The sequence below is a fragment of the Prenolepis imparis genome, unplaced genomic scaffold (assembly GCF_030444845.1).
Source record: "Prenolepis imparis isolate NDT839.2.m4 unplaced genomic scaffold, iyPreImpa1.0 SCAF_12, whole genome shotgun sequence".
Lineage (NCBI taxonomy): Eukaryota > Metazoa > Arthropoda > Insecta > Hymenoptera > Formicidae > Prenolepis > Prenolepis imparis.
Genome location: NW_028141170.1, coordinates 11,759,648 through 11,773,922, shown reverse-complemented (window position 1 = coordinate 11,773,922; position 14,275 = coordinate 11,759,648). Strand labels below are relative to the sequence as shown.

The 14,275-nt window shown below is 31.3% G+C and overlaps 2 protein-coding genes across 6 annotated transcripts in view; both read right to left on the bottom strand.

The window, feature by feature from the left end:
• The window catches only part of LOC145944245 (kinesin-like protein KIF13A), a 60,569-nt gene extending 55,717 nt beyond the window's left edge, over window positions 1-4,852 (bottom strand). For all 5 annotated transcript variants that reach the window (XM_083052486.1, XM_083052487.1, XM_083052489.1 and 2 more), the window contains exon 1: window positions 4,752-4,852. In XM_083052486.1, coding sequence (XP_082908612.1) covers window positions 4,752-4,807 — 56 coding nt within the window. In that variant the 5' untranslated portion in view covers window positions 4,808-4,852. The remainder of the gene's footprint in view (window positions 1-4,751) is intronic.
• A 2,829-nt stretch (window positions 4,853-7,681) lies between these two features.
• On the bottom strand, window positions 7,682-8,361 carry LOC145943972 (uncharacterized). Its single transcript, XM_083051890.1, has 3 exons — window positions 8,120-8,361; window positions 7,780-8,071; window positions 7,682-7,687 (listed from the first exon to the last, which is right to left on the bottom strand). Exons 1-3 carry the CDS (start codon window positions 8,359-8,361, stop codon window positions 7,682-7,684), a joined length of 540 nt encoding a protein of 179 aa, XP_082908016.1.
• Between the last annotated feature and the right edge of the window lie 5,914 nt (window positions 8,362-14,275).

Here is a 14,275-nt window from a genome sequence, read left to right as displayed (position 1 = left end):
CTTGTGAGACCGAATTTTTTTTTCTTTAAAAAGATCTTCAAATTGATTTCCTCTTGTGTTCTTTTTTTAAATTGTTTCTCTTTTTAAATTCCAGCAAAAATCTGACATCATATGCTCATCCCAAATACCTTGATAACGTTTTTCCATATCTTTGATATCCTGATGGAATCTTATACCCTGTTCTTCACTAAAATCGGTCTCATAAGTCTGCAAAAGTATAAATACTAGACATTTGCTTATTTTAAAACAATTTGAATTTTCGTTTACATAGCCAGATGGGTGCCGCGCTTGCTCACAATCGACCAAAAACCACAACGAAATTCAGTGAACCACTTGTGAACCATTCCATGCGACGGAGCAGAGTCCCCATAATACTTTTTTAGCTTTTCTTCAGTTTCCTTAATGGTTTTTCCACGCAAAAAGTAATGTTTTATTAGCACACGAAATTCACTTTTTTCCATTTTAGCAAAAAACACAAACTTATCCGCTTTAGAACGCTGTCAAAAAATTTCTATTTGACAGATCTACTTGAAACTTGGTGTGTATACTTAAATAAGATGGTAAATATCAAAAATAAAATTAGATTGCGATTTGAGTACCATATCTTGTAAAAGTCACTGACTTATCGAACTGCCCTCGTATATATCGCAACCTTCCATCCAAAGAGAGAGCATTATGCGCATAATTCGCGCATATAATATCGTGACATCACCTGCGGTGAACAAATACAAGTCTGCGTAGAGAGAATAAAAAAAGTCGCGAGAGAGTTTTTCCCTATATAAGACGATATACATATACAGTCGGCTATCGGCATCGCGAGTCATCGTATCGTAAAAAGTAAAAATAGCGTGACATTTCATTGATCGTGTAACGTATTTGTAAAAATATTCGCGGCTGTGTCGTGAGATTACATACGCAATACATAACGCGAAAACAAGTTCGCAAAATCCGAGATTTGAATTTCAGATTTTTTTTTTTTTTAGGCCGATCTCTGGATTAACGGAGGTGGCAACTATGCGCGTGGATTAATTTCTTTTGAACGACGTTTTATTATGTCCATAGGGCCACTTCGATCAACTCTGATTAACTTTAATCGACGATTAAACTATATCTTTGTCTCTTTTCAGATACGTTCTTAAAAAGAGATAAAGATATAGTTTAACCGGAGGTTAAAATTAACCGACGTTGATAGAAACGGGCCATACTCGTACTCATTAATCTTAGTGTGCTGTGAGAGAGTCCACGTGTTACATTTAAATAATTCCATGCAAACAATTAACGATAAATGAAAGAATTCCTACGGCGTTTAAAAACGTTATTCAAATTTACTTTACGCCACACCTAATATCATCGTATCGAGTCGCTACAGAGATGACAATATTATCTGAAATGTGATAAGAGTAAAGTACTCTAATTATCTGATAAATGGCACAAGTACATTTCTGACATCATCAATTGGTATGTGATATTTAGCACCTCTCAGCGTAGTATGATGATAATGTGGAGAACCGCTAACTTATAACTTAACGCATAAAAGAATCAACCAATCAGAGTCCTTCATTTTCATTCTGAAGATAAAAATGAAAGACTCTGCTTGGTTAAATCCCTTATATGTTATGCATTATGCCTTATTCAAAAGTCTGTGTTCCGGTCCTATCCTTCAAAATATTAGTATACATAGGATGAGTCTGATAAAAAGTTCACCATGTTCTTCTCGAAAACGGTTAGAGGTAGAGAAAGACTTCCATTATCAAAATTGTACGGTTTAAAAAGATCTTTTTATTGATGTTATCAGTTTGACCTTGGATAGCGTTGTCAAGGTCAGGGCAAGATCATCTTGAATTTTTTTAATGAAACCACCATATATTTTTTATATAAAGCGATTCCTCGCAATATTCTGCATAGAAAGTTAAGGATATCACTAGCGGATCCGGGGGGGGGGGTTAAAACCGCCCCCTTGCAAATTAAAAGAAACAGTTTTGCTGAATCCGTTTAAAAAATATAAATAAAGAAAAACAAACGTTAAAGAGCTATCGACGTCGTTGATCCTGGAGTAACAGCTAAGCATGAAACCAAAAATATTAAATCAAATAATTTTGCAGAACCCCCCCCCCCCCCCATTATCGACGTCAGGATCCGCTAGTGAAGGGTATTATTGTCAAAAAGTGAATAGTTTACGAGATATTTTATACCTTAATTTGACATAAATCTTACATAAACTATGAAATATCTCGTAAAATATTCATTTTCCGATGATCTTATTTTAATACTTTTGTGCACAAAATAATGAGAAAAATCGATTGGTCTAAAGAAAACACAATTGTTTTTAAAAATATGTAATTGCAATTATAGCAGTTACATGTTTTTTCTTAAAAGCACCTGTTTTCTTTACATTAAACGAGTTCTCTCATTATTTTGAGCATAAAAGTATTAAAATAAAAATCATCGGAAAATGAATATTTTACGAGATATTTCATAGTTTATGTAAGATTATGTCAAATTAAAGTATAAAATCTCGTAGACTATTCACTTTTTGACAATCATACCCTTATAACTTTTTATGCAAAATATTGCGAGAAATCGAATTATATAAAAAAATATGGTGGTTCCATTTAAAAAATTCAAGATGATCTTGCCCTGATCTTGACAACGCTATCCAAGGTCAAACTGACAACATCAATGAAAAGACCTTTTTAAATCCTACAATTTTGACAATGAATATCTTTTTCTATCTCTAACCGTTTTCGAGAAAAACATGGTAAACTTTTTATCAGACTCACCCTGTATATGTATACCTAAAGGATGGGCTATTTTAATGACCCACCCTAAATATCTCTTTTCTTACATTTACCCAAAAAATGCACAAAAGTTGTTTGACTTTAAGAGAAACACAAAAGAGCGATATCAATTTGTTTACAGATAGCGCCACTTTCGAGATATTCACTAATCATCACTTTTTTAAAATATATTAGACTAGAGCAATACAAGCTACACGCGCGCCATTGTTTGATTTTATATTAAAGAATGTAATTTTTTTAAAATAATATAAAATTTGTCTATTTTGTCTATTTTTATTAAAACTGTCAAACTGTTAACCCACGCGTTGGCAGCCACTCGATGGTACGAATATAACGCACAACGTGAATTAAGACAGCCAATCAGCATTGCGGAAAAAAGATAATATTGGGCGCGTTCAGAACACACAACAGTTGAGCAACGTTACTAGATTAAGCTATATTATATCGCCATATAATATATAAAATCTAGTAACATTGCTCAATTGTTGTGTTCTGAACGCACCCATTAGCTACATTCAGCGGTCTCAACCGCTAAGTAGTAACGTGATTAGTTTCTACTTTCAGATCCAGCCAATTAGCGTCGAATAACATTGGAAAATCTAGTAATGTTGACCAACTGTTGAAAATCCGCTGAATGCGGTCACAGACTTCTATATATTACTAGACTACTAGCTGCTTGTGTACAAGGCGACTCGACTTCTTATGTACTAAGGGCATGTTCCGATATTACTGCCAGTACTGAAAATCTATAGTTTACGTTACGTATATTATATATTTTCAGTACTGGCAGTAATATCGGAACATGGGGTAAGTGACTATGTATTGACACATATATAGGCTGGATTCCGTATGTGTGCGTGCATGTATCTATAAATCTATAGTACACGTTATGTATACTATATGTACATGCGCAGAATGAATTACTTTTGTGCGCAGAATGAGATACTTTTATACATACTTTTTGCGGTTATTTTACATAAGCGAAATTGAGGGAGTTAACAATCTAGTAATATATAGAAGTCTGTGAATGCGGTCAATGACTACGATATATTCAAGATTCGACTTTGCACGCTTTATTTAGAGAGGGAACTGTCAAACTGTTAACCCTCGCGTTGCCAGCCATTCGATGATACGAATATAACGCACAACACGAATTGAGACAGCCAATCAGCATTGCGGAAAAGAGGCAACATTGACATTGCGATATATTCGAGATTCCACTTTGCACGCCTTTTTTTAGAGAGAGAGAAAAATAGTAAGAATAATTAAGAATTTTCTTGATTTTGCCATGAGTTATACTTATAAAACAGATGTAAGGTCTCCCTAGAAGAATTTTCCTAGATATATGAACATATTCTCTTTTTTAGCAACTCGGAAATTATTTCCACATAACTTCACTACTTTAATCATATCTATTATCTTTCGCGATGGGTAATCTAATTTAATCTCATTAAAGTAATTTAATACTATTATAAAAATCAAGAAAAACCTTTAACTAATACATATGGTACTAATACATTGGATTTGTCTCGATAATACATATATTTTTAAAATAGAAATCAATTTTTTGTTAAAAAAAATCAATTTCTATTTAAAAAATGTGACAATTAGTGAATTTCTAGAAATTGGCGTCATCTTTAAACAAATTGACACGCTGTCTTGTGTGTCCCCTTAAAGTCAAATAACTTTTATATGAAATATTTTTTTGTAAAAGGCTTTTAAAAAAAAAGATATAGATGAAATGTTAAAATGCCCACCCTGTATATGCTTCGTTACTTGTACGAGCTACATTTTGTTACACATGACGGTTGTTAGCGCATCCGTCGTCTGACAAAGATAAAATAACATACAGAGATCAAAGTCTGTAATATATATATTTATAGATTATTCTATCGTCATATTCCGCTAAAAAAGGTAACAAATAACTAAGAAGAAAGATTGAAAATTGCTCACCGATCGATTTTGTCCATCGTGATAGGATGCTGCAAGATGGTTTGCTGCTTTGTCATTTCGACGACGCATTGCGTACCAAGTTCCAGCTCTGTAACGAGAAGAAATCTATCAGTCAAGATAGATAGTTCAAATCATATTTAGTCTGAGAGAGTGTAGTTTCATTATTATATTCAAACTGTATCGTGGGTTAAATTTAAAAACATATGATTTAGATATTAGAATAATTAAATAAAATAATTAAAGGCAGTAAATTGCGCCGCACAAGTCATTGCAACTTGATTATCGTATGTAATAATGAAATATGATAATTAAAGGTGATCGTAAAACGCGCGCGCGCGTGTGTGTATGTATGTATTTTGTGTGTATACAGAGTGTTTCATTTTAATTTCCCCAGGCAAATATCTCGAAAAATGTAGAAGATATGAAAAAACGTTTCATACAAAAGTTACAGAATTTCGAGGAGGACGTCTTGTTGTAAGTATAGTCTTATTTCAAGTGAAGGCATTTTTGAGATTTCGAGGTCATTATTACTTTATTAAGCGGAACTACCATAATTTTCTTACATAAATCGATTCCTCGTAATATTTGGCGTAAAAAAATATTAAAGTGGAATAATCGAAAATGAACTTGGTTTACGAAATATTTTATGCTTCATTCTGATACAGTTTGACAAAAAAATGAAATACCTCGTAATATATTCATTTTTCGATTTTCTTATCTTAATCTGCACAGAATAATGAGATAAATCAATCAGAGCAAGAAACACATATTTTTGTGATTAAAAAAAATGTTTGATATGCAACAAAAAAAATCTAAAAATATCTTTTTTCAAAAATAAACATGGTTAATTTTAAAATCCGCCAAATCGTTTCGATTAAAAATTGTACTTGCAACCAATATTATAGATCCGATGTGGCTAAAGATTATGAGAATCAATTTGTAAAGCTCGAAAATTGAGTAATAAAAGCGAAAATTTCAATTTAATTATTTTAATGAGACAGGCGAGACTCTTTCGCGTGGACAAAGACGTAAAAACAGTTTTGCTAAAATAATTTTTGTATTCATTTCAACCTATTTCGAACTCTGGATGCATATTTTAACCAATAATTTTTGCTAATTATAGACATACTCTCGATTATTCATACAATGGTATGTGATTAACGACATATCATATATAATCATTAATCATTGTAGTCTTCATTATATAGAAGGAATAATCATTTCACACAAATATCCTGGTATATAATATTTATATAAAAACTTTTAATTAAAAAAACTATTTTAAACTAAAAAAGAAGTTTTAAACTAGAAAAAACATATACGAGAATAGAAATAAATTGCATGCTTTATAATTTCTCTCTTCAAATAGTTTAACGGGGTCAGCTCATATTCTAGAAACTGTTTCTATTTCTGCACTTTCTCCAACAAATTTTTTTGATTGTTATTTTATGTCCATATGTCATTATCTCGTTTGAAATAAATTATATCGACAATACAGAGAACGCGACTTTAATTCTTTTGACTCAAAAAATTAAAAGAAATCTTTTAATTAAAAGAATTAAAAGTGAGAGCAATGTCTTTGTATGTAACACGTTAATACGAAATTGTTAAAAAAACAATAAAGACGGAAGAATGAGGAGTATAGTAACTTTTCTCGCATAATAATTCTTTGACTCTTGAGAAAGAGATGATTTCTTTCTCTTATCATACATATATATATAAAAAGTTATAAAAAGTTATGAACTCAACTACTATATCACTATACATCACTCGTGACTGTATCATCTATTATCAAGGAAAAGAAAATATAATTGAAAGTGCAATGTATATGTGCCCTACTTTCTAGAAATAGTTTTATTATATATTTCTTACGTATCATATAAACAGCGTTTCTTCGACATTACTATTACTGTCAACATAAAAGAAATCCAGTTGTGTGTGTATGTATGTACACAATTGGTGTAAAAAGTATATAATTATTTTTAAAAAAAGATGTAGTTGCACATTGAAAATTGCAATTTTTTTTTAATCACAAGAATATTTTTCTTACACCGATTCCCAAGTAGCAAAAAAATGTATAAACAATATTTAAAACTTATTTTCAAAGATATTTAAAAAATGTTAAAATAATTAGTTAAATCTCTTTTTATTCATTAAAAAAACATTTATTTTAACATTAATGTAATATAAATATTTATTTAACGTTTATATTAAATATTTAATATTTCTATAAATGTTTATTACTAATTCGACCTGACTGGCCAGTACAAAAAGTTTGATAAAACAACGTTTCGGCCCTTGGGTACGGGCCTTTTTCAAGTTATTACTGCAAACACATACAAATAACAAAACGAATGTAAATCAGATTAACAATGCGGAAATAAAAAATATATAAGGTGTCTAAGTGTAAAATTTGATTAAAAACGAAGCGCAAATTACAAAGAAAGTTTAACAAATTTAAATGGTACCTTTCGAGTATGTCAATATGAAAGATGTGTAGTTACTAAAGTTTAAAGGGCAAGCAATGTATATTTATTGTTTAACATACCAAGAGTCTGATATCGAAAGACATTGTAAAAAGGACGAAAAACAAAGATGAGAAAAACATATAACGTTGCACGAACAATCAAACGCTGTGTATTAATGAGTCATATATCGGGTTTTAATTATCCGTATCTTTTTGTAAATTTATGTTGCTACTATGTTTTTTAATATAAAACAATTTAGCTATTTCCCTTTTTCTTAAATGTTTTTCACAATGTAGGATTCTAGGTTCATTCCAATTAAAATCATGTCCATGTTGGGTACGGTGTTTGCTAATTACATTATGATTGCTGAGATGTTTTTTAATGTTATTGCTATGTTCTTTAATACGTGTTAAAAGTTGTCTTTTGGTTTGACCAGTGTAAGTCGCATCACAGTCATTACATTCAATCCTGTATACAACATTAGTTTTGTGAACGTTGTCTATATTGTCTTTACCGCGCTTAATTAGACTATTTAATTTTTTTGGTATCGTGTATATTACATTAAGGCCGCATTTGTTAAGGGCAATGTTTATATTTTCACTGAGGTTTTTTATGTATGGTAAAGGAACAATCAATGTGATGTCCAGCATCTTAGGAGTGACCTCGTTACAAAATTTTAATGCTTTTATTCTATTACCGATATGCAGATCAATGAGAGATTTCGGAAAACAGTTGTTGACTAAGATATTCCTTACAATTTTTAAATTGTCCATATGATAGCGGTCGTCAGAAAGCAAAATCGCACGATCCACTAAACTCTTGATCGTATTGATCTTATAATTAAGAGGGTGGCTAGAATAAAAATTCAGATATCTATCTGAAAAAGTGGATTTTCTATACCAATTAGTCAACAAATTTTCATCCACCTTAATGACTGTAGTGTCTAGAAAATTAATGGAATTGTTGATTTCAATCTCATGTGTAAACTTCAAACGTTGGTGATAACTGTTAAAAACAATTAATAATTTATCAATTATTGGTTGCGGTGCGATCGCAAATATATCATCCACATATCTGTAAAAGACTGGTATAGTAAAATCCAATATGCTTAAGCAATGCGTTTCAAGGTCGTCCATGACCATGTCAGCCAAGATAGGCGATAAGGGGGATCCCATAGGGCAGCCAAAAATCTGTTCATAGTAGTTACCATTAAATGCAAAACTAGCAAACCAAGAACAACAGTGAGTGCGTGTAAAAATTGTTGTAGAGACAAATCAGTGTTAGGCGTGATATGGGTTCATCTTTTTTCAACTCATGCATTCAAAACTAAAGTCTATAGGAATGTTCGTAAATAACGAAGAAACATCCAAAGAAAAAAGGACGTGGTTCTCAATAACCTTAGTATGTTTAATGTTTTTAACAAACGTCCAGCTGTCCTTGATAAACGAACCAGGTTTTGGAATAGATTTATATAAAATTTCGTGTAAAAACAAAGCTAAGTTATACGTGGGGCTACCCACCGACGAGACGATGATACGTAAAGGATGATCTTTTTTATGTATCTTTGGTAGTCCGTAGCATCTAGGAAGATTACCGCACGTGTTTTTTAGGTGGTGGTATGTCGAATCGCTAATGATGCCGTTGTCACGCCAACTATTAACCAATGTGTTAACCTTCGTTTATGTAAGATTAATGGGGTTTTTTTTTTAGTTTTATGTAAGTTGTTTCGTCGTTAAGTAATTCAGTCATCGAGTCATTATATTTACTTTTATCCATAACAACCGTCACTTGTCCCTTGTCTGCTCTTGTGACAAGTAAGTCATCATTATCCCTTATGAATTTTTTGCATTTAGAGAAACCTCTAAGAAGATATCTGTCTATACCGTTGACATGTTTTTGTTTGTTTAGGAACTTTTGTAATGAGTTGGTGACAGACATTCTAGTTGATTCTCTTAAGTTCATAGGTATTTTATAGATATTAGATTCAACATCCTTAACAATACTATGTATCGAGTCGATGCGATCGTTTTTGTCGTTCTGGTTGACCGGTGGTCCGAAATTTTCGCCCAAGCTCAAAAAATCAGATATTGATTTCGGAATTTTTTTGCTGCTGATGTTAATTAACCATTTTGACTTATCACAGTTGTTAAGTGACAATATATTCGCGTTTTGAGAACGCAATAAACAATTAAATTTATTAATTAGAGTATTTTTCTTTGTATAATTTAATCTTTTGAGCTTATGATTGTTTAATGTAAAAAACCGTGTTAGAAGTTCACTCGATAAGACATTAACAAAACATTCCTCTGTATCACGAATCTTATTATATATACCATTAAAATAACATTAAAAAGAATAACATTAAAAAACATCTCAACAATCATAATGTAATTAGCAAACACCGTACCCAACACGGACATGATTTAAATTGGAATGAACCTAGAATCCTACATTGTGAAAAACATTTAAGAAAAAAAGAAATAGCTGAAATGTTTTATATTAAAAAACATAGTAGCAACATAAATTTACAAAAAGATACGGATAATTAAAACCCGATATATGACTCATTAATACACAGCGTTTGATTGTTCGTGCAACGTTATATGTTTTTCTCATCTTTGTTTTTCATCCTTTTTACAATGTCTTTCGATATCAGACTCTTGGTATGTTAAACAATAAATATACATTGCTTGCCCTTTAAACATTAGTAACTACACATCTTTCATATTGACACCTCGAAAGGTACCATTTAAATTTGTTAAACTTTCTTTGTAATTTGCGCTTCGTTTTTAATCAAATTTTACACTTAGACACCTTATATATTTTTTATTTCCGCATTGTTAATCTGATTTACATTCGTTTTGTTATTTGTATGTGTTTGCAGTAATAACTTGAAAAGGGCCCGTACGCAAGGGCCGAAACGTCGTTTTATCAAACTTTTTGTACTGGCCAGTCAGGTCGAATTAGTAATAAACATTTATAATTTTATTTATCACTGGCGACTTCACTTTAATGATTTTATGATTTAATATTTCATTAATAAAATATTAATAAAATAAATATTTATTTAACGTTTATTAAATATTTATTTTATTAATATTTTATTAATAAAATATTTAATATTTAATAAATGTTAAATTAATATTTATATTACATTAACGTGAAAATAAACGTTTTTTAATGACTAAAAAGGGACTTAAAATATCTCGTAAACTATTCATTTTTAATTTTTAACTATTCCATTTTAACAATTTTTTACATCAAATATTGCGAGGAATCAATTTATGTAAGATAATTATGGTGGTTCCATTTAATAAACCTTGAAATCTCAAAAATGCCTCCACTTGGAATAAAACTATGCTTATAACAAGACGTATCCCTCGAAATGCTACAACTTTTAATATATAAAACACGAGGGGTTGGTCACTGAGGTAATTTTTGTACAAGAGCTAGGTAATTCAGCGGCAATCCAAAGGAAATTTTGGGTAATTCAAGGTAATTTTTGGTAATTCTAAATAATCTTTAGCATTCTCAGGTAATCTTGGGTATTCTAATAGGAAATCTAAGTAATCTAAGGGTAATATCAAATAATCTGTAGGTAATCTAAGGTAATCTTTAATTTTTGAACTTATTGTTAGTGAACGTCATTGATGAATTGTATCTTTTTACAATAATATACATTTGCAGTCGATTTTTAGAGTCGACGCTTCGTAAAAACGTGCTTTTTTATAATTTAAGAATTGTCGTGGTTAGGTTTTCGCGGTACCACGTCTTTCTCTCTCAGGCCACGAACACACGAGCATTTAAAAATTGCGAAATGCATTCTTATCTACAACTTTTGATAAGCCATCGTCATTTAACGGTAAAACAAAACCTATATTACAATTTTCATGTATTGAATATTCTGCCGGTAATTCCGGTATTATTTTCATTTTTACCGCACTTTTTTATGGATGTATTGCAAAGAAAACAACTAACAGTAACAAAAATTGAATTTTCATTCCCAACGTTTTTGGGAATAAAATTGACATCGTTAAGAAATAATAAAATATTTTAAAAATATATCAAAAAAATTTTTTTAATGTTTTAAAATAGGAAAAAATTTTTACTGTTTACAACAAAAAAATTAAATATATATTTTAAAAAATTCTTTAAGATTAATTTTAAATTAAAAAAAGGGAATAATCGAAAAAAAAGAGAAGCCTTCATTTGCGCATAGTACAATTGCACACGTTGCAATTGCACACCGTGCTATTAGACACATAAAGTTGCGCACAGTTCTTTTGCCCACAGTTCGTTTGCACACCGTGCAATTGGACACGAAAATGCGCGACACATGCTCTATTCACACACACACACACACACACACACACACACACACACACACACACACACACACACACGGGGGTGCAAGGGGGGCCGAAGGCCCCCCTCCCTCACCCACCCCGCCGGTAGGGGTGCCTACCAGCACGGTGCGCAAAAGAACAGTGGGCAAAAGAACTGTGCGCAAAAGAACTGTGGGCAAAAGAACTGTGGAGAAAAGAACTGTGCGCAACTTTATGTGTCTAATAGCACGGTGTGCAATTGCAACGTGTGCAATTGTACTGTGCGCAAGTGAGCCTCTCCCGAAAAAAATATCATTCTAAATTCTAAGTATGATGGGCATAATTTGTATTAGGTAATCTTAAGTAACCTGAGGTAGTATTAGGTAATCTTAAGTAATCTGAGGTAATTTAAAGGTAATCCGTATCAAGGGTAATTTTTGTACACTATAACCACTAGTGACCAACCCCTCGATAAAACATTTTTCGATAGAAGCTTTAGTTTTCGAAAAATAGCAATGCATTATTTAAAATAAGACTGTATATAATAGTACTATATATACAAGAACAATAAAGTTTTAAAAACGTATTAAAAATATACATATTGGACGTTTTAAGGCTGGATGCCGAATCAAGCAATGCGATTGGTTGAATCCTTAAATTTACGGTTACGGAAAAAGCGAGGGGTTGGTCACTAATGGTTATAGTGTACAAAAATTACCCTTGATATGGATTACCTTTAAATTACCTCAGATTACTTAAGATTACCTAATACTACCTCAGATTACTTTAAGATTACCTAATACAAATTATGCCCATCATACTTAGAATTTAGAATATCTCTTTCGATTTTATATTCCCCTTTTTTAATTTAAAATTATTCTTAAAGAATTTTTTTTAATATATATTTTAATTAATTTGTTGTAAACAGTAAAAATTTTTTCCTATTTTAAAACATTTAAAAGAACTTTTTTTATATATTTTTAAAATATTTTTAAAAATGTTGGAAATGAAAAATTAATTTTTGTTACTGTTAGTTGTTTTCTTTGCAATACATCCATAAAAATAAAGTGCGGTAAAAATGAAATTAATACCGGAATTACCGGCAGAATATTCAATACATGAAAATTGTAATATAGGTTTTGTTTTACCGTTAAGTGACGATGGCTTATCAAAAGTTGTAGATAAGAATGCATTTCGCAAATTTTTAAATGCTCGTGTGTTCGTGGCCTGAGAGAGAAAGACATGGTACCGCGAAAACCTAACCACGACAATTCTTAAATTATAAAAAAGCACGTTTTTACGAAGCGTCGACTCTAAAAATCGACTGCAAATGTATATTATTGTAAAAAGATACAATTCATCAATGACGTTCACGAAGTTCAAAAATTAAAGATTACCTTAGATTGCCTACAGATTATTTGATATTACCCTTAGATTACTTAGATTTCCTATTAAATTACCCAAGGTTACCTGAGAATGCTAAAGATAATTTAGAATTACCAAAAATTACCTTGGATTGCGCAAAATTTCCTTTGGATTGCTGCTGAATTACCTAGCCCTTGTACAAAAATTACCGCAGTGACCAATCCCTCGGGAAAAAGTTTACGGCTTCTATAATCCATCCTTTATACGTATTTAAAACATCTAGATTAGAATCCTTAAATATCTTTAGGACATTTTAATAAAGATGTCCAGTGTTACTTTTCTGGATCGAAAAATGTCCATTTTAAGAACTAAATAGACTAAAATTGAACCTGTTTCGAACATTAAACGTATTTTTTAAAGTAGGTAGGTAGGTGTAGGTAAAGTATTGTATACATATACCTAGTATATCATACAATCTACAGTCTCATACAGCATCGAAACAATCTGTGAAAGTCTCCGAGAGCTACAATACATTTTTCTATTTTTTTCCCCAACTTTAGGGGGCTATAACTCGGAGGAAAAGCATTTTGGACCCATGTTTATAGGAACTTATTTTTTTATTTTGATCCCTAGAATACGCCCTTAAAATCTCTGATATAGTTTTAGAAACACCTTGTATAATAATTTTATTTATATAACTATAATTTATAATGATACCATCATGCAATATCATATGTTACAAAGGAAGGACTTTGTGAAAAGTTAGAGGCATGGAAAATTAAATAGTGATTTCTATTTTGTTAGAGATGACGAAAAAGAAAGGGTAACGAGCTGTTAAATAACGAATACCATACCAGACAATGTCGCATCGTGTAAATTAAATCTTACAAGCGCGAAAGTTTGATGATTAACACGCTAGAAAGAGAGAGGGAAAATTACACAATTTTATCGTAAGTAGAATCGGTATCCCTCGTCCCCCTCCCTTTCTCCTTCTCCATGCTGCTGCACTTTGCGATTTCATATGCGTTCTAAGTTAAAATTAACGCTAAAAAACTTAAAAACTTAACGCACGTACACGCAAATGTTATTTAGCGTATGAGGTTGCGCGATAACTGTCCTATGTTTTATTATTATTCCGAATTGTAAATTCCGAAATGCGGAAAAGCGATCACACACATTTTAATGCACGATTTGCAATGTGAGTAATTTAAATAGCATTCTATTCAATATGCTAAATATCTGGATATTTCGTACACAATAAACGAGAGGGAGATACTTTGACGACAAAATTTGCATTATCTTTCCACTGATATGTATATTATCAAAGCAAACAATGCACAAGTACTCTGCGTTGATACCACTGCTT

What these genes read in the sequence shown, in the direction of transcription:
- LOC145943972 (XM_083051890.1), bottom strand. Translation starts at nt 8,361, where the DNA reads ATGGTCATGGACGACCTTGAAACGCATTGCTTAAGCATATTGGATTTT. An exon ending in GAAAATTTGTTGACTAATTG is followed by an intron (nt 8,072 to 8,119) that starts GTATAGAAAATC and finishes TTTTTATTCTAG; the next exon opens with CCACCCTCTTAATTATAAGA.